Source organism: Balaenoptera acutorostrata, chromosome 1, assembly GCF_949987535.1.
Source record: "Balaenoptera acutorostrata chromosome 1, mBalAcu1.1, whole genome shotgun sequence".
Classification (NCBI taxonomy): Eukaryota; Metazoa; Chordata; class Mammalia; order Artiodactyla; family Balaenopteridae; genus Balaenoptera; species Balaenoptera acutorostrata.
The window spans coordinates 193478277-193504181 of NC_080064.1; the positions used below are offsets into that span (position 1 = coordinate 193478277).

The following is a 25905-nucleotide window of genomic DNA, read 5'->3' on the forward strand; positions in this document are numbered from 1 at the left end:
AGCTACCTAAGTGTCCATCAACAGATGAATGGATAAAGAAGATGTGGCACATATATACAATGGAATATTACTCAGCCATAAAAAGAAATGAAATGGAGGTATTTGTAGTGAGGTAGATGGACCTAGAGTCTATCATACAGAGTGAAGTAAGTCACAAAGAGAAAAACAAATACCGTATGCTAATGCATATATATGGAATCTAAAAAAAAAAAATGGTTCTGAAGAACCTAGGGGTAGGACAGGAATAAAGACGCAGACGTAGAGAATGGACTTGAGGAGACGGGGATGGGGAAGGGTAAGCTGGGACGAAGTGAGAGAGTGGCATGGACATATATACACTACCAAATGTAAAACAGATAGCTAGTGGGAAGCAGCTGCATAGAACAGGGAGATCAGCTCAGTGCTTTGTGACCACCTAGAGGGGTGGGATAGGGAGGGTGGGAGGGAGATGCAAGAGGGAGGGGATATGGGGATATATGTGTACATATAGCTGATTCACTTTGTTATACAGCAGAATCTAACACACCATTGTAAAGCAATTATACTCCAATAAAGATGTTAAAAAAAAAAAAACTTCTCTTTCTGCAGGAAGAGAGGAAAGAAATTTATCATTATACATATTTACCAAAGTTTACATGCTATTTTCTTCTGAAAGTAGTTGATTTATGTCTCATAAGAGCAAACTATACATTTTGTAATTTTTAAAATTATAAGCCTGTACTCTTACCCACTATTACATTAGTGAGTAATATTGTGAGACAGGAAGTAAAAATAAGAGAATGATGTATTAGATGAATCCACATGCAAAAGACAGTGTTTTGTGAGCTGATGCAATTGAGTTGCCAAATCATAAAGATTCTCTGTGATCATAATGTGTGTAGATTCAGGGAAACTTTGTACACATGCAGATAGCCAATGAATTTGGAAAAGAATCATAGAATTTTTGCTTTCTTGCAGGTTATCATTCCAATTAGAATTTTTAAAATGTATCCCTAGAACAGAGACGCTTTCAGAAAATTGAAAGTTCATAAACTTTATAGCATCTGCTTCCTTGCGGTGGGACTTAATCTGTCATCTGTAAGATGTACACAATATTGTGTTGCTGTGAGGATTATAAATAATATCTGTGAAACACCTGACATGCTTGGTACAGAGAGTAGACCTTCCACAAATAGTTGGTATTTTCTTTTATTTTTATATTTTTACTTTTCTATGCTTTTCTTTTTAGAGCATAAATGGTGATTGTGATAAACAGTCATAAGCCAAAGTATAGTATTCATTCAAATATTAGTTTCAGTTCGTATATTCAGAGACAATTTTGTATCTCATCTCCCAGTATACCCCCAAAATTCTCCATGAGAGAATGTGAATTTCAAAATTTGGGATTTATGGGACAATTTAACAATTCACCCCATTGCTCAACAGCACTTATACCTGAGAAAGGAAAATGCAGGAGAAGCAAAGAATCTGAAACCAGCCATTTTTGTTTCTTATTAGCAGGTATATGAAAAAAAATGACAAATCATCATTAATGACAAAAGTCATTATTAGACATCATTTGACAAATTCATCACCAGAATGCAGTCATTTATGTATTTCATTGAGTTTCTTTGAGATGCATGAAGAACAGAAAGAAGGAACTTCTTTAATTTATTGTCCACCATTTATTTGTAAGCTTCATCCGGATATTTTTTATTTCCTTGTAGATTCCTTTTGCAATAAAAATGACACCAAGTGCCTCTCAACTTCTTGCCAAAACGATTCTACATGCAAGGATTTTTCCAAAGACAGCAGTTGCCATTGTTCAGGCACGGCCATTAATTTGGACAAAGACTGTGACCATGAGAAAGACCCTTGCTTCTCCAGTCCCTGTCCAGGAAATGCCACTTGTGTGAGCGCCCCAGGAGAGAGGAGGGTTCTGTGCAGATGTCCTCCTGGGTACAGTGGGACCACCTGTAACACGGCCATTGCTCCCTGCGGCACCAACTCCTGCCAACACGGAGGCTTTTGCCATCAGGACCCTGTGCACCCTGTGTGCATCTGCCCTGCTGGATATGCCGGAAGATTCTGTGAGCTGGACCACGATGAGTGTGCGTCCAGCCCCTGCCACAACGGTGCTGTGTGCCAGGACGGAATCAATGGCTACTCCTGCTTCTGTGTCCCAGGCTATCAAGGCAGGCACTGCGACTTGGAAGTGGACGAGTGTGTGTCAGAGCCCTGCAAGAACGAGGCCACGTGCCTCAACGAGATAGGACGGTACACTTGCATCTGTCCCCATGATTACTCCGGTAAGTGTGATTCCACTCGAATCCCAGATGATGTAATTAGCATTCTCTTTAATGTGACAGAAGCAGAAGTGACCTATTATGTCCCATCCAACTGCTTATGAAAATGGCCTTGACAGGAACTCATCAACAGATAGAAAGCTTCCTAAACTACTAAAAATCCACTGAGCCTAAGCATTTGTGTACTGTCACTGTCGTTGTTTTAAATGGAGTCCTGCATTGTTTAAAACATAGATTCAGCCTAGAATTAGTGGGCTCTGCAGGACCTAGCCTTCCGGGTCAGGGCAGTACAGGCTCCCCGGCAGAGCAGATGCCCTTCGTCCTAGCTAACCTAACATGTGCCCTCTCCTGCCACCGCAGCCTGGTGGGGGCAGGCCACAGGATGGATATGAGTAGATGGGTTTCTAGTGTCGAAGTGTGATAAACACACCAAGGATAGCAAGGCTGACGGAGCATGGTGGATGAGATAAGTCATGAGTTTACTCATAAAGAAGCCACTTCTTGTTGAATCTCTTGGAAATAGCAAGTAATAGTCCCTCATACCTATTCACAAAGTTTCTGCTGATGTTGATTTAGTAATAGAGTAACAAGCAGCTCATTCATTCCAAGGCTACGTGCTGTTCATTATCCTCACGCTCAGTCTCCATTCCTCCCCCCTTCCGCCATTCTCCTGAGTCAACTGCCCATTTAGGTCAGTTTTTCATGCCAGCCCTCTTCCTTACACCGTTTTACTCCGTGGATTTTCCATCTACTGTAAGGGGTCTTTGCTTTCTCACGTTCGTTCTAACGTCTGCTCACCACTTTCCCGGGCTTCCTAACTACTAGCTCTGTGACATCATTCTCCTGTTATGCCTCTTTTTCCCTTAGTTCATGCCACTTTTGTAGCCTCCTGGGGTATTTGGCTTTCAACTTGCGTTTTCCCAACCCTTTGACACTTACTTCTTGGTCTTGTCATTCTTTTTCCAAGTATGCTAAGCAATATAATTATTTAAAAAATATTCCCCTTCAAAATTTGTACCAGAACCCTCCAGGATCATTTTGCTAATATTACAGATTCTAGAAATGTCTATTTTACAAAGTAGACATATCCCTAGTGGCTCTGATATAAAATTTGCTCCCTCTCCCTTGACCTTCACCGACAGCTAATCTTCAAATTCTGTTGTTTAGACATCCAGGAGGTCTCCCAAATTAAGCTCATCCACTCTGTTACCAGTGCCTTGCCTCATGCCGTCAGATCTCTTGTGTGAAGCACAGTACATTCTCCAGAATGTACTCTTATCTTCCCCAACTGGTTCTGAACAATGCCTCCAAAATAATCCTTCTAAAATAGACCTGGCTATGTTGTTCCCTTCTGAAGGGCCTTGAGAGCTCCCCACTACATAGAGACCAATTTTAATGTCTCACTAAAAACCCTCCGTAATTTGTCCCTTACTTATTGGTCATATCTCCACCCACCATTCCACCAAAGCATTCTATTTCCTCAAGGCATCTTCACTCCTTATTCTAGTGGCTTCCATCCTTCTGGAAGGCCCTTCCTCGATTCACAATATCTACTCTGTGAAGTTCTTCTTTACTTTCAATCCTCAGTTCACCACCCAGCTCAAGAAGTATTTCTGACTTACTAGTAGCTATGTAGTAATTATGATTATTTATTACTTCCATAGTAGTTTGCACCTCTATTAAAGAACTTCCTGTATTCTGTCCTCTTCTTCAGATATCTGTGTTTTTGTGTCCTCCCACTAAAGTGTTAGTTTTGAAAGAAGTCATTTCTTATATTTGTTCTTTAATTCATCAATACTTTGGGGGTATTTATTATATTAAGTTAGTGAATTAAAAAGAGTAGTACTCAGCACAGTGAATAATGGTGGCTTAATAAACTGTTAGTGAATTGTTCTAATTAATTCTTCCTTTTCTTTCTGGGCACCCTTCCTAGTAATGAAACTGATGTATAATAAATAGATATTAAACTAGATTTTACTTTCTCTTTTACTTTATGCATACTTTATGGTGGTAGAATGCTTGTGTCAAGTGGAAAATTATTTTGTTGAGTGCCTTTGAATTACCAATACTATGCTAAAAGTTATGGGGCATACTAAAGGAGCTTATAAAACAGTACTTCTACATGAAAAAACCCCTTGTTAATATGCCATACTATCATATCCATTCTTTTAATTGAGTTATAGCAATTGATTTCAATTATTAAGTTTTTAAAGTATTTTTTTTATTGAGGTGCCGTTGTAACATTATATGTTTCATACAAACAGCATTATATTTCTACTTTTGTATACACTGCAGTGTGCTCACCACCAAAATCAATTTTATTAATTTTTGAATAAAAATGAGAAGTAAATTTTTGTAGGGCTGGTTTGGAATTGCTTCTGTTTATAAAGGTCACATTTAAAAACCACTATAGTTTATTAAGATAATATCTTCGGTTTCCTGCTCCTAATACAATATCCTGAATGGTGACTAAAAGGAATAGATGTGAGATCAAATGTTTCAGCCATTTTAACTACAGTTTTCTGAAACAGTCTTATAATTGCAGAAACACAGCTTGAAAAATTGTTTTACAGTCTACGTGTTTTTACGTTTACATTTTAATTTAATTGGATTGTAATGAATCTTTTAAGTGGTTTAAACTTAGGCATAAAAGATGTCAAAGGTGTGTTCCAAATGTGAAATGTAGTAAAACTCCATCATAAGGCATTTCACTGTGCAGTAAATTAATGTATCCTGTGGCTTCATCATATCCCTGCTGGGCCTAATAAGAACCAATGCCTTTTCCTCACTAAAACACGCAAAGTCCACAGTGAGGACACTGCCCTTGCCCAAACCCTGATATAAAGGTGTTGTTCCCTATTTAAATATGTTCTCCTTTTGTTTTCCAAGAAATCAGCTACGTTTTATTATTTCAGCTTTTCAAGAGACATACTTAACAACTTACCTGCAAACAGCATTTCAGTGAACGACTCAGAAGGCAGTAAGAACCAGGTCTATTATTAGCTGGGTAAGCTTGTTCAGATAGGTGTGGTTTAGGCTTGATCACCAGTCTCCTCCCACAGTGACGTAGCCCGCGTCTGGGATCTCCTCCGTGGTTCTCAGGTCTGACTGCACAGGAGCAACTCCCCACGGAGCTCTGAGCCAGAGGTGCTCGTTTCTGCCTCCCGAGAACCACATTTAGCTGATGGTTCTAGCCAGGATGGGAGCCAGAAATTAAGTTTATGTGAACCTAACTGGAAAATTTTCTTGCACGGTCCCAACCTTTAGACCCTCAAGGAAGCTTGTTTTTTTGGCGCTGTCCTGTGGTTGCCAGTGTTCATGGCAGCCCAGGTCAATTAATGAGAAACCCAAAGAAGGTCTATAGAATCAGGGAAAAAAGCTGGAGCTGAAAAGGACAGAAGGAAGCCCTCGGCCCTCAGCACCGGTTCGCAGACGCTCCGGCTCGCCCCGGCCCTCCTGACGCATCCCGGAAACTATATCACAGGCCCGAGCTGTCGCGGGCCATGTCCAAATTTAGAGTGATCATAAAGAACCCGGCTTACAGGAAAAAGCCCGCGTTCCTCTGAGCAGCACAGCCAGAAAACGCAATAAATTTTCAAAGACAGGGAGGCAGGAGAGGAAAGAGTGGTAGCACTTGGAGAGAGGGTTCACCCTGCGGGGCTCCTCTGCTCTGCGCCCTCCTCCCGGGTGATTCATGAGCTACAGCAGCGGGCTCCGAGAGGCGCTCAAGGTGCTGGCGGGAATCTGCGCTGCATAAGCAAAAACTCCGTTTCAGCTGAAAGCGAACAGCGGCCAACTCTTTTTAATGAAAAGAATATTAACTTTGAGCATGTGACTGATTTTAGTTCAAGGGCTTGCAATGGATCATTCTGTAATTGAAGTCTTCGTTAGAATTAGCCCGATTGACTAATGAACATTTTTCACGTTAAAATGCCTGCAGCATGAGAAAAATAGAGCTACAGGAGGGCAGGGGGAAGGCTAGTTGGATGCACGGTGAAGCAAAACAGTATAGGAAAATATCTTAGTTCCTCAACTGTAAAACAGATCTTTGGTATAAAAATAATCTTTTGGGAAATAAGAAAAAACACTATATTAAATGTACTTATCGACTGTAAGATCCATCTCTATTTCAGAAACAAAAATATATGAAGAAATTCACTTTATATTCAAGAAAATGTCTTAGTATACGGAGACCAGTTAGCACATGGAGACTAGTTAGAAAGCCATTGCAAGACCAGGTGTAAGACATGAGGACCAGGCCTGGAAGAGGGGTATAGGCATGTAAGGGAAGAGTAGGTGTACCATCCCTAGGAAGAAGACTCGCTGACATTTATCAAAGCCGGAATATTTCCAAACTTATTTTACCAACAAAAAACTTGAAATCCCTAATACGAAAATGAGAATGCATTAAAAGTTCAATTGCCATTTCCAGCTTAATGAATTTATAATCCCTACCAGTGGTTCTCAAACTTTAGCATGCAACAGACTCACTATTAAAGTACAGTTTCCGATTCAGTAGCTCTGAGGTGGGGTCCAAGAGCTGCATGTATAGCAAGTTCCCAGGCGGTGCTGCTAGTTTGGGGACCACACTTTGAGAACCACCGATGTAGACAATTACATGGATTCTCATGTGGCATCCTTGATTCTTATTTCACAAGCTTTATGAGATGAGGAAAAAGAGTCAACACAAAGTAGTTATATGTATATTTTAATATACTTATATTTTATTTTATGTATTTTATTTTACATACTTATATATTTATTTTATATATACAGTATATACATATGTATATATACTATTTATTACTGGAAACAGTTCCAGATAAATGATATGGGTAAAAATAAATATTTGTTGAATTCATTCAGTCATTAATTTAGTGAACAAGCACATATGTATATATTGAGTCCCTGCAATGTGTCAGGCATTGTTTTGTTTCTGTAAATATAATAAGAAAAGTGATGAAAAAGTCCCCTTACATTTAAGAAGGAAGAGATAGACATGTATAAAATAAGTAATAGGTAGGTAAAAATATGTAGTAGGGTAGGTGGTGATAAACTCAGTGGAAAAATGTAAAACAAAAAAAGAGGGAATTAGGGATTAAACTTTAGGTAGAATGACCAGGGAAGGCCTCACTGAGAAGTTGACAGGAGAATAAAGTTCTAGGGAGGTGAGGAAGGGAGTCGGGCAAGTGCCTTGTGGAATAGCACCCCTGGAAGAGGAACAGCAGATGCAAAGGCCCTGAGGCAGAGTCCTTGGAATGTTGGAGAAGCAGCAATGAGATCTATGTGATTGGAGTGGAGTGGACAAGGAGGAGACATAATAGGGTCAGATTACTGAGACTTATAGGTCACGGTACTGACTTTGGCTCTTCCTCTACGTGAGATGGGAAGTTGTTGGAGAGGTTTTTTTTTTGTTGTTTTTTTTTTAATTTTTGTTGAAGTATAGTTGATTTAAATGTTGTGTTAGGTTCAGGTGTACAAGAAAGTGAATTGGTTTCTTTTCCATTATAGGTGATTATAAGATATTGAATATAGTTCCCTGTGCTATACAATAGGTCCTTGTTGTTTATCTATTTTATATATAATAATGAGTATCTGTTAATCCCAAACTTGTTGGAGAGTTTTGAGCAGAAAACTGAAATGGTTTGACTCGCATTTTATTTATTTAATTTATTTTTGGCTGCGTTGGGTCTTAGTTGCAGTATGTAGGATCTTCGTTGAGGCATGCGGGATCTTCCGTTGTGGTGCATGGGCTTCTCTCTAGTTGTGGTGCACGGGCTTCTCTCTAGTCGTGGCACGCAGGCTCCAGGGCGTGTGGGCTCTGTAGTTGTGGTGCACGGGTTCCAGAGTGCGTGGACCCTGTAGTTTGTGGCTCATGGGCTCTAGTTGAGGCACACAAGCTCAGTAGTTGTGGCACATGGGCTTAGTTGCCCCATAGCATATGGTATCCTAGTTCCCCAAGATCCTAGTTCCCCGACCAGGGATCGAACCCCCGTCCCCTGCATTGTAAGGTGGCCTCTTTACCACTGGACCACCAGGGAAGTCCCTTGACTTGCATTTTAACAAAATGTCTTTGCTTATTATATTGAGGATATGCTGAAGGGAGAGGTTAAGGTAGAATTAGGGTGCCCAATGGAGAGTAATACAATAATCCAAGTAAATGGACTATTATTTGAGAGGAAAGAGTGAAAGAGAAGTATCACAATAGCACCTTTTTTCCTTTAAAATTTAGGACAGAAATGAACACTGAAGGATCACGGATCACGCAAACGAAATGAGAGCACACCTTCCCCGGCCTGCTCTCTTCTGCCCTCTGGCGGGATGTCCAGATTATTCGGCACGGGTCTATCCTTCACGATATTTCTAGCAACCATGCAGGCTTCCTTAGAAGTTTAGATCAACCATATCGTCATGCAGCGTCTTTCACATCCACACCTGAAACTTACCCTACTTCTCTGCATCACATGACGGTTACTCATTTAAAATTTCCTATCAGAGCTTTTTTTTTTTTTGATAATTCTTCATGTTCTTCTCTGAGCTTTCTCCAGTAGTCCTCACCCATTCTGATTCTAAGAGGTAGCTAACTCTGACACTGCAATTACAGTGGCATTTATTAAAGGCATATTTTGAATTTCAGTCAGTGTGGAGATTAGAACCTATTCTTGATGTTCCATCATGCCTAAATGTATTTTTGATCAACTAAAGCACTTTGAAGCATCTATGATGAATCAAGTGGGTAACTTAATGGTCATGAAAATAATCTGGGAAAAATAAAAGTATTATATATTATAAAATATAAGCTTATTTCATGAGAAATAATATTATTATCGTTACTATTGAAAGTTTTTTTTACTGAAAGTATAATCCTGATTATAAAATTAAGACATAAAACTTGATAACTTACATCAATTTACCGGGAATAATTTTTAATAAATAGTCCATATTTATATAAACATACTCAATATATGACACCAGTTTAAATAACACTTAAATACTGATTCTGTGAGCACCTACCTAGATATCTCAAATTTTACTCACCATGTAATATACCCATAACAATCATCTTTCAAACCTCAAAGGAAAATAATATATAACAGCCTAAAGAGAAATTCTGAATTTCACAGGCTGTATCTTTATTTTATCAAAGGAAAATGGTTGTTTTTCTATATGCTCTTAATTATTAAATTGACCAACTTTTGGTGGTGTCATGTAAAGGCAATTAAACACTGTTCAGGCCTTTGCTCAGGACTAGAGCCATTTGAAATAGTTTTTATGAAGAAATGTAGTTTCTGGCTTTTGACAAATGTTTGTTGAATGAGTGCACAAAATAACGAATGCTATTTGCTCAGCAAATATTTATCACAGCCTTGCAAGGCACTGGACACTGTGCCGGACTGTGGAAATATAAAGATGACTAAGGCAAAATTTATTCAGGGAGGAGGAGTGTAAACAAAAATTACAATCTCTCTCTGAACAGAGTGCAGAGGAAGCACAAAGGAAGATCCGCTCAGAGTCAGGAAACGCTCGAGAGAAAAAGTGGGCCATGAGCAGAGCAGGGCTGCACCACTTCCGGGATGTAGAGCTGAGGCTTTTGTCCTCTGGCTACACTTATTGTCATTATTGTATGAATAGCAGTGAGCTGAATGCAAGGGGGAAGGACGGCAGAGATGTTTTAGAAAGGGGTGATGTGTCTCCCGTCGTGTTTGCTCTGATGATGGGCTTGTGGTTTAGGCAGTAGTTATGGATGGCGTGCTCCAACCTAAACTCTGTCTCTCTCCGACTCCTCCTCTTAGTGCCTTCCCAGCTATGAGCAGGGTGCGCAGGGAGTTTTCCTTTTGTTTCATACAGAATTATAAACCAGTTCCAACAGATTGGTTGGGTTCCTGGATGAATTTTGTGACAGAGTTTGACAGTTATGAATTTTCCATTTATTAGACAATCAGCCACAGAAGTGCTACTCAGTGTAACTGCATTCAATTTCTACTGCTACCTAGAGTTGTAACGACATGACACCATACATAGTAACACTAGTCATGAAAAAAATGTTTCCAGATAGACTGGACCACACTGTGTAGGTATGTTTTTGAAGGTCAGTTAACTGTCTAAACTTAATGGCTGCATGCAGGTAACAGTAAACATCCAAATGACAACTGAAAATCATAGTTAGTTTTCCAGATGTTTTACCTATGAAGCCAAGCATCTGGAAAAACAAAAACATCTGGATGACTGACTGTACTGAACACTTTTCACCCAGCCATTTTGGCATCACGCAGACATAGGCCAAATCTCTTTTTTTTTTCCACATCCGTAGCAGTGAAAAGCTGCAGTAAGAATCACATTGTTAAGTAATATTAAGAGTAATACAAACAAATCAAATAAATCCAAAGTAAATAGTTGTTTGAACTGAAACTGTATTTAAGTTATTGAAACACGTTCTTATACATGCATCAGGATCACTTTAAAGCTAAAGCATTTGAACGACATTGTTATAAATGGAGCTGCAGTATTTAAAATAATGGTTTATAATGTATTTCTTAAGCATTAGGAAATAACCTGGGTGTATAACAGATGAATATATGAATTTTATTTGAATTATGGAATAAAATTTAGGAAAGTGTTAACAAGTTTTAAACCACTGGTTTGGCTTTATATGTTAATAGTTTTCAGCAAATATAGATGACTAAAATACCAAAGGACATAATCCAAAGGTATTATGGAGAGGTGGATTGACTAGGAGGAGACAGGGATGGCAGAGACACTGTCACTTACTAGCTATGGAACACAGGCAAGTCAGTGTACCTTAAATGTGTTGGGATGGAATAAAAGCACACATGTGAAATCACCTCACCCTGCATGTGCACATGGTAGCTGCGTAATGAGTGCCAGTTGCCGTCTGCTCAGAGAGCACCCCAGAAGCCCACAGGGATGGATCCTTTCGGGGTGGGCAGAGTTCTCTCTTAGTCCTGATTGATCAGTGTCATTTTAACGGCGTGCTAACACATTATAGTTTAAGTTGCTACATGTGTTTAAAAAATAATTATATAAAACTTTTAAAAACTAGTGTATCATTTTTATCTTTCATATATTCTTAGAAAGTATTTAAAAAAGAGGTATCTGTTATTGTGTTATTTTACATGGCAGAAAAAAAGATACGAAAACATTGCTGAAAAGCTGTTTCAGAGACAGAGTGAGACACAGGACTCCACCGGACAGTTCAGTGCTCTTTCTCTTGCCCTTACTGATACCAATGGAAACAGATATGGAAAATCTCATTCACAGACCGGGTGAGAAATAGCCTCAAATGGCAGGCCGTTTACCTGCAACAAATACTCTTCCACAACTTTCCATCTTTAGTGATATAAAATTTAAGTTCTTTTTCCTCTCAGAAAACAACCAAATTTAATATGCTGGCGTCTCTTTTCACTTCCGCATTTGTAGAATCTAGTCACAGTTGTAAACGGCAGGTGGTGTTAGAATATCCTATTGTATTTCCTATCAGGAAAGAGGGCACAATATCAATCAAACTACTAAAAACCTCTGAGTTATTTGAAAACTCCTCAATATCATTTTAATACATAATTTATTACCCTGGGTCATAGGCACAGGAATAAGGATGGGCAAATATAGGTAGCCCCCCTTTTGTGTCTTTTAAAACCTATGTGAAAATTTGATGACTGTGTATCAGATACTGTTTTGGCAGATTCAGTAGGGTAGTTTGCTATCTAAGTGTGACCATTTTTGTAAATTTTAAACTTGGTTTGCTTAGAAAATAATCTTCACCTACTATTTGGGCAAGGGGGTAAATACAGATTTTTAAAAAATGTAATGTTACCTTAAAATGAAGTAGCTTCTAATAATACCACTAATTACAATGAGTTTAAGTCACAAATTGATTTTCTATTTAAAAGCAGCATTTTACAACACTATAGAAAATGTAAATATTTCTGTGCATAAGGGGCACTTAAGGAAAGAATTGCACATCATATTTGTACAATAAATTTTGTGGAAAGAACAAGTACTTTTTTTTTCTCTAGCAAACACTTAGTATACACCAGGTACTATCATAAACACTTTAGAACACACTGTAATTGTAATAATTATCCTATGGGGTAATTACAACTATTGGTCCCATTTTTCAGGTGGAGAAACTGATGTAAGGAAAGGTTAAGGAACTTTCCCAAGGTCACACAGCTAAAAGAGGCTGTGCCAAGATCCCAACCCAGGCCGTTTGGCTTTGGAGTCTGAGCTTTTACCCACTGTTCAATATGACGCCTATTAAAAATAATCTAAAGACATTGGCCGGTCCCCTTCAGGCTTCCAACAAAAGTACGGTAAACAATTACTTTGTCCTAAGAATGATTTGTGTCCTCGGACCAAAAAGCCACGAGCTGTTGTATGCAATAGTTCTTTGTAAGTGACAGCTGCTCTGCTTTGTGAACGTCCCACACGCATGCCAGAAAGTTAATATCAATTACAATTAAGGAGGAAAATTATTTGGGGCAACATCACGTTTCACAAGAGCCTTGCTAAGTAAAGCATTGCCAAAGAGCGAAAATATTAACGCTTTGCTAAAACTTTGCCTTTTTTTTCTGTGCCGACTTTTTTAAAAGGTGTAAACTGTGAATTGGAAGTTGATGAATGTCGGTCCCAGCCCTGCGTCAGTGGTGCAACCTGTCAGAATGCTGTGGAGGCCCGTTTCTGTGACTGTGCCCCTGGCCTCCTGGGTGATGGCTGTGAGCTCAGCACTGATGAGTGTGCCAGTGGGCCGTGTCTCCATGGGGGGCTGTGCGTGGATGGAGCCAACAGGTACGTTTTCTCCTACGTTTGGGTCATTGGCTTGGAGCGAACTCACTGACCAGAAGCTATGGCACCAGTCATTCTGGTGAATTTGGAGATCTCACATCGCTGGCTTAAAATGTGCAGATTGCTTTTTATACTTTAAATATAAAAAAGTTGTAACATTCACATTTTATTAAAATAATGCAACGTTTGGACGCCATCTGTCTCAAGAGGGAGCATTTTCCAAGTCATTCTTGTAGTAGTCTTGAACTAGTTCTGTTACAGAAAAGCGCCAGCCTTCCAAATCCATGAAACAAATGGAATCTACCTTCTGTATCTTTTGTAGATGGAAAAACAAAACTAGAAAAACAAATGGAATCTACCTTCCATATCTTTTGTAGATGGAAAAACAAAGCTATATGTGAATATAAGATTGTATTTATAAAATAACAAGCATATAAATCAAGTGGTGAAAAATAAATCCTTTAGGAATTTTATATAAACAGTGTTGGAAAGGGCGTTGATATTAAATTAATTATATCTTGAATTTCTAGGTGTTTGGAGAATTGGGTGAATACTTTGAAGACAGCAGAACGATGAGAAGTAGCCATGTAATTCTGTTCCAAATTAGAGTCTATCATTGGCTTTTCAGTAAAAACAAAAACAAAAATAAAACAATAAATTACACCTTAATATGATGCATATAATAAATTTGGGTAATAGTAGTTGAATTCATATAAATATTTTTGAAAGAACTTTCTAATACTTATTTAAACCACAAGCATCGAGTTATTAAACACAAGTTTTAACAGCATTAGCATTTAATATTGCCTTGACAGATCCTTCAGTGGCTCAGTGGACGGCAAGATGGGCACTAAAGCTCCCCCTTTACAATAAGGAGTCTAAAGTTCAGGGAAGTTAGGTCACCCCCCCCACCCCCCCCCCACAAATTCACACAGTTAATTCTTTGAAAAAGGAGGCCTAGAATTGAACTTTCCTTTATTTAATAAAGAAGATATAATTTATCCCAAATCTGAATTTTAAAGTGAATCAGACTCAAAAGGGCAGTAATAAAAGGCACGTGTGCTTCATATATACCCAGGAAAATAATGTGATTTTAAATAGAGCAAAGTGGTAGAACATTTTTTTTGTAAACTATAACCATTCTCCGCGTCTTGCCTGTGACTTGCAGTTACACCCAAATGATTCTCCAGTGGCATGAATCTTCACGCCTGGAGACAGGTAACTGGGCAACACATAGACCAGAAAGGCAGTTTCCACACAAGCGCTCCAGACAAAAGGAGGATGCTCTCCCAGCCATGCTTCACTGTTTCCAGAAAGCATCAGAACAGAAGGCACACAACGCTTGTAATGCCTGTGGAAATGCAAACAGAGCAAGGCTGGACCTGCCAGCTTTCCTCTCTTCACCTGCATGTGTGCCATGGATAGTTTTTCTACTGTATCCACATCTCTCTTGTGACCTAAATTTTGAGATCATTGCAAGGTCAGCAGTTACAACCTGACTTCATTTTCCCACAGCAAAAAATTAACACATTTGCTATGAGGAGTGTGGGAAAGTCAGAAACTGTACCCCGTGAAAGGTTCTTGCAGACAAAGGAAGATTCAGATGGAGACTGATTCCGTGAATTGAGGTCCACTAGCCAGCCGTGACCACAGGGCTCTTGTCTCCAATGTCTTACACATAGTAGATTTGTAGTAGGTATTTTTAATTAAGTAAATGGAATAGTGAATAGAGGATTTCTAGCTAGCAAAATTATGTATAAAAATTGTAGTCACTTATATTTGCTAATATTTAAGATTCCTTAGTGAAATCTTAATATCTGTGTTGGTGGTAAATAGACACACAGCCGTGGTGAACAGGACTGTTACGCTTTATACAATACTAGGTATCCCTCCCCCCAGACACTCATTTTATCTAAGCTGAGTGTGTAAGCCCATGTTTTTGTGATACTAGATCCTCAAGGAGAGACCGTCTAAATTGAAAGCCTATTCTTGATAAAGTGAACAACTCTCCCCAACAGATTTGTATTTTAGGTCTATCAAGTAATCCCACTTAATCAGTGAATGATTACAAATAGCAAGACTAAAATATTCTTGTACTCTGAAAATAAGAAAACATAAGTCACAATTTATATAATGAGAATTTTTCCTTTTTTTTCATAATTTATTGTTTCATTTTTCATAAGGGACCTCTTTCTGGGCTCTCTATATAAAAAAAGTGCCTTGATGATATAAATCAGTCTATACTGCTTCACAGTATTAACAACTTTATTTGGTACTATTCAGTAGTTTTATTCAGTATTTTCTGCCCTTTGGCAGGCCGTGTCCATTCTTTATATGCACATTTAATTATGCCAACAACTCTGTCACAAAGGTACTATTATCTTCAATTTATGGGTGAGGAAATTGAAGTATACAATCATGGTTTCCAAATAATTTTGATTGAAAACTGTACTGTAAAATTTTAAAGATAAAAAGCTATTAATATGGAAATGCATAATGCTTTCAGGCTTATAGAGATGATTCCTCAAGGTTTTTGATAAGTATTAAAACCATGCCATGGGTCTGGGGTTGACAGACAAGTGAAGAGACAGGATAACAATATTTAATCTCAATATGACCAAGAGTTGATGTGACAATTTCATTTTACTCTCCAGGTACAGCTGTAACTGCATGGGTAGTGGATTCACAGGGACACATTGTGAGACCTTGATGCCTCCATGTTGGTCAAAACCCTGTCACAATAATGCTACATGTGAGGACAGTGCTGACAATTACACTTGTCACTGCTGGCCTGGTAAGTGACAAAATATCTTCCACCATTTTTTTTTTTTTTTGCTTAGAATAGAAACAAATCGCTTATAGCAAATAGAAACTAAAAATTCTTGTTGCTAAAGGTTTAAAATCAACTCTTTCTTCTAGTTATCATTGTTTAATTTAATTGTATTCTTCAGTGCTCAAACATATCTACTGCTACACTATGCATTGTCTGAAGTAGGTTACCAAGCTGCCCAATCATCAGAATCTTCTGGAAGAAAACACAGAGGAAAAAAAAAGTCAATAGAAGGGTCGATTTCAGCATGGTCTTCGTGGAGTAAAATTCACTGGAAGATGCTTCCTTTTCCTCCAAGATGTTTTCCTTGACGCCTAGAATATATTAAAACACATGAAACACTATTAAAATCCCAAGTGCTTGTGTTATAATTCATGGAGTCAGTCAGTGTGATCATAATGGTCCCCATAAAGGGTATAGAATGATATTCCAGAAATGGGTGTATTCTCCTAGCCCTTTATAACGTAAAAGACAATACAAGTTACACACACATAAACCATAACTAAAAATTACGCTTAAAAGGTAATTAGACTTGAGTGTAGAGGTGATACCAGAATCAGTAGGAAACAGTATGTGATACTTGAATCAACAGGCCACCCGTAAATATTGATGTTAATTTTGGCAATGACCCTGCTTGACATATTTTAACCTAATTCTTACTAGGATTTTATTGCTAGAAATGAAAGAGCATTTCGTCTCCCTTCTTTCTTGATCCATTGGAAAACACTGATAAATTTATGATTATTTAAAATCTAGCTGTTGCAAGCTGGCTGGTCATCTACCCCCTCCTCCCCACTCACATTACTGTCTGAGGAAAGGATGACCCTGTGGCTGGGGAGGAGGCATGGAGACCAGGGTCAGTCCTGTCAGTAGCAGCTTCTGATGGAAAGACATCTCATTGCCTGAGGCACGTGTAACACGCTTTGGTTAAATACATCTTGTAGGTAAAAACAAAACAAACATAAAAGTATAAAAGGAAGTTTGGAATTCTTCTGTGGCTCAGAAATCTGTGTATCTCATGTGTCTTCCCACTTCCAGATAACGAATAGGGTATATTTTTATCCTTTGGTCATTGGCTCTGGTCAGTAGGAAACAGTATGTAACACTTGAATCAACAGGAGCCCTGTAATACTGAATTTTTTCCAAAACATGTTATTCCACATTCTTGTCATCAACCAACACTCAACACTCAATCAACACTCTGGGCAGGACCTCGGTCCCTAAGCAGGGCATGGAGCAGACAGCTTGGGAGCAGGACAAGTCCACCATTTGTTAACCAAGTAAACTAGGGTGAGTTACCTCTTAATTCTTAAATTTCTCATCCGCGAATGAAGGATAAACAAAAAAACTACTTGTAGTGTTGTTGTGAGGGGTAAAATTATAAAAATAGAGCCTGGCACATATTAGGTACTCAAAGAAAAGGCAACCATGTGTTACTACACCCCAAGCTGTACACCAGGAGGTGGAGATTGTGTACGAGAGATGGTTTCTGTGCCCTAAAGGCTGTGTAATGGGGCCAGGCAGCTGAGAGGAGCGGCCTAAAAGAAGACCAGCATGTTGCACAGCAAAGCCAGTCCTGGTCCTTTTTCAGGCCGCTCCTCTCAGCTGCCTGGCCCCATTACACAGCCTTTGGGCACAGAAACTAACATGGTGTTGTGAAGCAATTATACTCCAATAACGGTCTGTTGGAAAAAAAGACCAGTATGTGCTCCGTACGTTCAAGCCACGTGGACTTCAGGGCCATGATTCCTCATGTGAGGCATCTGGGCCATCAAAAAGACTGCGTTCCTCCTTCCAGGGAGCTTAAATTCTATCTGGGATACAGTGTGAAAAAAATGTGTACAGTACAATTTTGGGTACAATAAGAAGCTCTGTTAAATTCTGTAAAAGGGATTAAGGAGAGAAGAAGTTCAGGGATGGCTTGACCAAGGAGGCACCATTTTAGACAACTTGAAAGATCACTAAGCATATCCCAGAAATGTACCCACTGGCCGTGTGACTTTGGCCACGTTACCGCTCTGAGTCTCGGTGTCCTCATCGACAGATAAAGCAGAGATGATGATAATAATATCTACCTCATAGTGTTGTTGTGGAGATAATTCCAGCAATAGAGAAGGAGCTCCCAGCTCAGCCTAGACCATAGGGAGCACTCGATAAATGTCAACTAGATACTAAGATTAGGAGATTGGCCATTCTAGACCCTATGGCCAGCACGTAGCAGCTCATTACTTATTTAAGGATAGAAGAGAGGAAGAAAAAGAAGAGGGAAAGAAGAAAGGGCAGCAGGCACACATGGAAAAGAGCATGTCCAATTGTGGAACTTTGAGTGATTGTTTAAAATGCTGGACTACGCAGGGCTGAGGGTAGAGAGATGGGGCTGGGGAGCAAGATGAGACTGAAGCCGGATCACAGTGCTGTTTGTCTGCCCTGCAAACTACGGGGCAGAGAAGTAACATAATCTGACCTGTTAATTTAAAAAGAGCTCTCTGGCACTTTAGTGGAAGGTGATTGAGAGAAATAAGGCTGAAGGCAGGGAATCTGGTGAGAGTTCTGCAATAATTTAAGTAAGAGATGAGCCAACTGGTCAGAACAAAGACCATACTGGTGAGGGTGGAGATGAGGGGATGGATGGCCATGAGAGCACTTTAGGAGGTAGAAATGATGTGGGGATTGAGAAAGGGACACCGATTTAGGACAGTTCTGAGTTTCTTGGGCCGCTGGATGGATGGTGATTTTGCCTAAAGACAAAACTCAGAATGTCTTTGTACCCAATTCTCACAGTTATATAGAAAGAGAAGATTTAATGCTACAAGCTACTCCATATCTAAGAAAAGGAGACCATTCCTTTGGATCACGAGACCACTGCCACTGAGCACGATGGCAAGAATCCACTGCTGGAATTGCCCAGGGTCCTCATTTCAAGAGTAATTAATTACAAGAAGGGTTAGTCACTTTAAATGCCTATCTTGAAAGTTTTCCTGTTATCCAGAAAATATTGGGTTTGTTTTTTTTTTTAAAAACATAATTTAAGAACCCTGGGGTCTTGACTCAGCATCATATTGTTTCTTTGTACAGAGTTTTACAGGAAAACGTGTTAAATCTATTGAATGTAGCCTTGATTGGAGGAATCTATTTATATATGTGGTTAAAGGGTACAGCAAACAGAATCCCCACAGGGCCCCAGTGGTGGGGACAGGACTGGTAAGACTATAAATCAGAACCTTCCTAATGTTCAGGATAAGAATAAGACAATGCATGAGCCGGAAAGCCAGAAAGGACTTATGAAGGTTCTAAATTACTTCCTAACCTGTCCTGTGTATGAGTCTTCAAACTTAGAATGAGAAGAAAATTGAAAATAGTCAGAACTTTCTTTAGTAAGTCAACTGTAGCACAACAAGTTTTTATAATGGTTTTGTGACAACCATTATTTAGTGAATATTTGTAGATCCTTAAGTATGAAATAGAAGCACTTAAAAAGTAGACATTCAGGCATAAAAGACTGAGGGTTCTGGGGGAGGGTCACTACCAAGGATTGTGGGACCTTGATCTGACATGTGCTTTTAGTTTCCTTTTCGACTCTAAGTTTCTTCTTCAGACTGCTGACAAAGACCCCAGGGGTCAAATGTGACAAAATTATTATATTGTTGAGCAACAGAATTTATGTTGTGCTTACGATTTGACATAGGGCCCCATTCAGGTTTTTATTAAAATTACAAAATAAGCGATCACATCATATTCTCATTATCTGCTTATTAAGAGTTCATCAATTCTCTAGTTTATCTGCTAAGCTAGGATTATCATCTAAATTGTTGATTAGAACTATTTGAATCTCATTCAGACATTGATTGAAGGCCTACTACTCAGGTGTTGCTCTGTCCTGGAGTGGAGAATAAAAAAAGTCCCTGCTTTTGTGGAGCTTACAGTCTGTTGAGGGAGACAGCTATCAAATACATCAACAAATGAAAGCTATATATGTAAATAAATTTTAAAAGATAACTATAAAAGTACGTACATAGTAGCAATCATTGTAAGACAATGAAAGGAAAGAATTGGGTATATGAGAGAAAAAAGGATCTTACTTAGATCTGACCATGAGGAAAAGAGAACGTAATAAGAGATGGAGCCTGAAAACTTAGTTATCCAAGCACAGTCTTGGAGAAGGGTTTTCTAGGAGAGGGAACAATGTTATAAAGGCCCTGGGGTAGAAAACATTCTAGGGACAGGAATGCAGAGGTGGGATTAGGGCCAGATAATAAAGGGCCGGTCAGGTTAACGATTTTAAATTTTATTCTGTGTGAAAAGCGAAGCCATTGAATGGTTTTAAAGTAAAGAAATAGCATGGTGGGAGGGAGGGAGATGCAAGAGGGAAGAGATATGGGAACATATTGTATATGTATAACTGATTCACTTTGTTATAAAGCAGAAGCTAACACACCATTGTAAGGCAATTATACTTCAATAAAGATGTTTAAAAAAAAAAAAAGAAATAGCATGATTTGATTTATAACTTTTACAACTCTGGATTGTAAATTTAACATGGATAGACCGTGCAAGGGAGTTCAAAAAGCAAGTTGCAGAAGGATGCGTGCAGTACAATTCTAGTTATGTTAACACACACACAATAAATATATACATATATAGTTTTAACAGGTGCATATGTATGTAAAACCAGAGGAATAGTTCTGGTAGGGACTTTCTTTTATATTTAATATTAAAATGTTTTATAAAGTACTAAATCATTCATGTTTTATTGTTTTTATTCTTGTCCCTAACAAAATGACCCAGCTAAATCCATTCAAATACAAATCAATTTTTTATTGTCTCACTGAGTGTTAAGAAGCAATCATTTACCTTTACTTTGAGTTTTAAGAGAAGAATTTAGGGTTGGCTATGTAGATCCTGCTGACTTTACAGCTATTCTTTGGAAAAATATATCATTTTTTTTTCTTGCTTAACATTCAAACAACTGGAATATTTGAGGAATTGGAGTCTAGTTAAAATGTCCAGGTTAGATCAAGGTTATCCTGAAGTTCCTTGTTCATCCAATCTTTATTAAAAGCACTGATCGATATTATAGGAGTGACTCCATTGTTACTATTACTCATGTTCGTGGAAGCCTCTCTTACCAGATCCCTTGCCAGCTCCTTGAGGGAGGCCCAGCACCTTGTTAACTGCTGCCAGCACAGTGGCCAGCCTCCGGTCAGGCGCATACTCTGTGGTTGAGGGGCTTTGACTCAGCAGCTTCTCTGAACGTTTATCCCGCAGGATACACGGGGGCCCAGTGTGAGACCGACATCGACGGATGCAGTAGTAGCCCCTGCCAGTCTGATGGTGAATGCGTGGAGCTGTCTTCAGGGGAAGGGCATGGGCGCCTTGCCCAGCTGCTGTCTCTGTCCGGCCGCCCCGAAGCCTTAGGTTACATCTGCATCTGTCCACCTGGACTCACAGGTGAGGCCCAGGGCTGGGGAGATGCCTTGACTTTCTAGCGTTTGATGGCAGATCACGCATTCAACCAAATGGTGGATGAGCAGTGAGATCTGTGCCGTATAACCTCTGTTGCTGTGGTGCAAAGGGTCCCCCTTGTGGGCCTGAAAAATACCTCATTTCACATATTGTAGTAATTCCTTAGATCATGAGAAAAATGTTAAAAATAGGGATAGCAGAGGTGTAAGAAAGGGGAAATACTTGTATACATTATCCTGGGAATTAGAAGCTGACTCAAATTCTTCACCTTATAAACAGAAAATGTTGGAATTTTTATGTCATGAAATTTTATAATGATGTTACATTTTATGTTATTCAAATTTGCTTAAATAAGTTAACGTACTTATATTTACACAGAAAAATTATCTAGTCTCAAGTAATCAACTATTCTATAGCTAAAGTTGTTCCCTATATCAAATTTAAATGACTCTAACTTGTTCTACAGCATTCTTACTCTAAAATGCAGAGGAAATGTGCACGTATGTTTTCCAATGAACAGTTGTGTTTGTATCTGCTCCCATTTCTGAAAATTTTCAGAAGTTTGGAGACAGTCCCATATTTGGTAATGAGTAGCAACTTACCTACAATTGCATGGGTACCACTGAGAAAACTAATTACAACCTAGATTTCTATCTTATTCTTTTCTCAATAGATCCAATGATATCTGAGGAAAATATTTCAGCTGCTATCGGGGATTTCTGAGAAAAGAAAATAAGGAATAAGAAAAAAGGGGGAGGGGGTCTATTTATTTGATGGCAGTGTTTGCTGTAAGGTTGCTGTAGAAGATTTCCTTATTCACTGTCCCCTCTACGAAAAACACACAGAGGAGAAGCCTCTCCAGTGTCAACATCAGTATAAGTATTGTTTTTCCTGAATAGCTTCTAGCTTGCATGCTTTTTCCCCTAGTAAAATGTGTGCAAGTAAATCTTGATAAATGAAAAAAAGCATGAAATAATTCTTGCAATACATCACATTTCCCAACAATGTAAGATGCCAGAAATCTTATAGGTAAAAGTGGGTTCTACAAGCATATATGTTTTTCTGGAATATATTTCTGTATTTACCCCACCTCTGAGATTATTTAAATTTCCTGTTTCTGTTTCTTACATTTGCCTTTTTTTTTTTTCTTATTTTTTCTGAATTGTTTGATCCTGGTATAGTGTAAGTATTTTTGTCAGCTACTCTAAATCCCTCTTGGAACAAGGTAAGGGAGTTCTAAAATTTTTTATTGGGTTTAGGGTTATAAAGAAGAGATTCTATCAAAGTCAGAGGCCATTGCTAATGTTGCCTTATCAGATAAAAGAACATGGTTGACCAAAGAATCTACAGATCCAAACAGGAGAGGCAGTAAAATGTTTCAGGGAAGTGTGTTGGCCTTAATTTCTGAAGAGCAGCCAAAAATGACTATATGAGTTAAGAAGTCCTGGGCTGCCCCAAGTAGTTCATTTTGGGGGTGCCAGTGTAAATGGTGTTGTGTTGTTAATTTCAAATTCTACTTGTTCATTGCTGTTATGTAGAAAAGCAATTGACTTTTGTATATTATATTAACCTTGTACTCTGCAACCTTGCTATAATCATTTATTAGTTCCAGGAGATTTTTTGTCAATTCTTTCATATTTTCTACATAAATAATCATGCTCCTGCCTTTTTAAAAAATTAACATTTGCATGGTATGCCTTTTTCCATCCTTATACTTTCAACTTACTTATTGAATTTGAAGTGAGTTTCTTCTAAATGGCATATTAAAAAGCATATTATTGGGTCATGCTTTTTCAAAATTATTCTGTCAATCTCTGCCTTTTAATTGATATATTTAGACCATTTACCTTTAAGTAATTATTGATATATTAGGGGTGAACTCTGCCATTTTATTATGTTTTCTGTTTGATTTCTTTGTTTCTCTTTTCTTATCTTTCTGTGGGTTACTTGACCATTTTTTTAGGATTTCATCTTGATTTATTTATAGTATTTTCAGCTGTATTGTGTAGGTTTCATAGTGGTTGTTCTGGGTATTACAATATACACATGTAACTTATCATAGCCTATTGGTATTAACATGTTACAATTTTGGGTGAAGTGGAGGAAAACTCTATTTCCACTTAGGTCCCTTTGTCTTCCCCACTTTAAAATATCATTGTCTTGAGGATAAGATGGTATTATAATCCTTATTTTAATCATTACATATGATTTAGGAAACTCATGTAGAGAAGAGTGTTCTATTATATTTACCTGCCCTCTCCATTGTTCTTCCTTTCTGCCTTTTGCCTCAAGATTCTTATTCTACTGTTTACGTTGTGTTTAAAGAACTTCCTTTAGCCTTTCTTTAAGAGTAGGTATGCTGGGACTTCCCTGGCGGTCCAATGGTTAAGACTTCACCTTCCAATGCAGGGCATGCAGGTTCAATCCCTGGTTGGGGAGCTAAGATCCCACATGCCTCAGGGCCAAAAAACCAAGACATACAGCAGAAGCAATATTGTAACAAATTCAATAAAGACTTTAAAAATAGTCCACATCAAAAAAAAAATCTTTAAAAAAAAAAAAAAGAATAGGTGTCCTAGTGACAATTCTTTTGGTTTTCCTTTATCTGAGAAAGTCTTTATTGCCCATTTGTTCCTGAAGTGTAGTTTGTTGAATATAGAATTCATGGTTGACAATTCTTTTCTTTCAGCATTTGAAAAATTCTACATCACTTCCTACTGCACTCCATGGTTTCAAATGAGAAATCTGCTATCATTGAAATTGGCAGCCTTTCTCTGGCTACTTGTAGAGAAGAAGTGTGGTAGTGATAACACCTTCAACTCTGTCTTTAGTTTTTGGAATTTTATTTATGATGTGTCTTGGTGTCAATTTATTTGGATTTTTCCTATTTGGAATTAACTCAGCTTTTCAAATCTGTGGATTTATGTCTTTTGCCAAATTTAGGATCTCTTTAGCCAAATTTTTCTTTGAATGCTCTTTCAGCCCTACTCTTTTTCTTCTCCTGCAACTCTGATAATATAAGTTTTGTGTCTTTTGATATTTTCCCACAGATTCCTGAGGTTCTATTCATTTGTTTTTCTCTCCTTTGTTTAGAATGGGTAAATTTGATTGATCTATCTTCAAATTCACTAATTTTATTCTCTTTCTCTTTCATCTACTCTACTATTGTACCCATCCAGAGAATTGATTATTTCTCCTATTTTATTTTCCAGTTTTATAATTTCCATTTTTTGTAGCATCTAATTCCTTGCTGATAATTTCTATTTTTCCTTTTATGTTTTATTTCCTTTTATTTCTATTTTTCCTTTTATCTACCTTTCCTTTTTATCTCAAGAGAATTTGTAATTGCTTATTAAATCATTTTATGATGGTTACTTTAAATCTTTGTCAGATAATTCCAAAATCTGATTCAGCTCAGGTTGAGTTGATGGCATCAGTTCATTTTCTTTTCTCACTCAAGTTGTGGTTTTCCTGATTCTTGGTATGATGGGTGACTTTTCAGTAGTATCCAGGACATTTTGGATATTACGCTAGGAAACTATTGGTCTTATTTGAATTTTTAAAATTTTAGCAGGCAGTCACCTTTTTATTTTGGGCAAACAGGTCATAGCCCACTTTTGTGGGCTATATAGGTCCAATAATCAGTTAAATTTCAGAATTGTGGCAGTGTTAGTTTAGTCTGCTTGGTATATCTGGTGTCACCGGGGCGCCCACTGATCTCTGCTAAGGATATAAATGACACAGTTTACTTTTTGCAAGCTATACATATTTGCAGTTCTATCACTTGTTATATTAAAATAAATTTCCATCATGATGAAAAATATAATTGTGAATAATACATTTAATGACAGAGCTCCATTCAAAGAAACACTTAGAGTTGTTAAATATAGCTACAAACGTTTCCATTTTTAAAATTATAATTAAGGATGTATTTGTTGCTCTTCACTACATGTACAGTTATGTTCCAAATTGAAAATTGTTGTGGTTGGATATTGAATGCAATTTTTTAGCTTTGTTATAATGTGAAAGTGAAATATACCAGAGTAGAAATTAACTGAGGGTCCCTGAAGACAGTACTCAGAGAGAGAGAGAAATAGAACTTAAAGCCATGGAAAATGGGAAATAGTGAAAACATGGGTAAAAGGGGGCAGAGAATCCTAATGAGAGGAACCAAGCCCCTCTGAAGGGGTACCAACTTTTACCAGGGTTTCTTCTGGGACTTTCAACAGGTAAGGCAAGTTGAGCCCACAGAAACCAGAAGTATTATTTGATAAGATGATTGAGAAAAGTCTGAAGATCCATTTAGGTATTTTAATGATCAGAACTGAAACTTGGAAACTCATGAGCTTAGGTGCAATAATGGTCACTCTTCTCTAATAATCTCAAAATCATTAAAAAATATCCTTTGGCAAAATATCCTCACATACTGCCATAGCCAGTTTGTGCCTATAGCTGCAATGCTCAACTTGAAATGAGAATGGTGCATAAACACTTGATTTAAAGTCTGTGGATTTACTTAAAACC

The 25905-nt window shown here is 38.1% G+C and overlaps 1 protein-coding gene across 3 annotated transcripts in view; it reads left to right on the plus strand.

Moving 5' to 3' along the window:
• CRB1 (crumbs cell polarity complex component 1) overlaps positions 1-25905 on the plus strand; it is a 289562-nt gene that overhangs the window by 150503 nt on the left and 113154 nt on the right. For all 3 annotated transcript variants that reach the window (XM_057531778.1, XM_057531784.1, XM_057531788.1), the window contains 4 exons: positions 1707-2288; positions 12896-13091; positions 15743-15882; positions 21184-21366. In XM_057531778.1, coding sequence (XP_057387761.1) covers positions 1707-2288; positions 12896-13091; positions 15743-15882; positions 21184-21366 — 1101 coding nt within the window. The remainder of the gene's footprint in view (positions 1-1706; positions 2289-12895; positions 13092-15742; positions 15883-21183; positions 21367-25905) is intronic.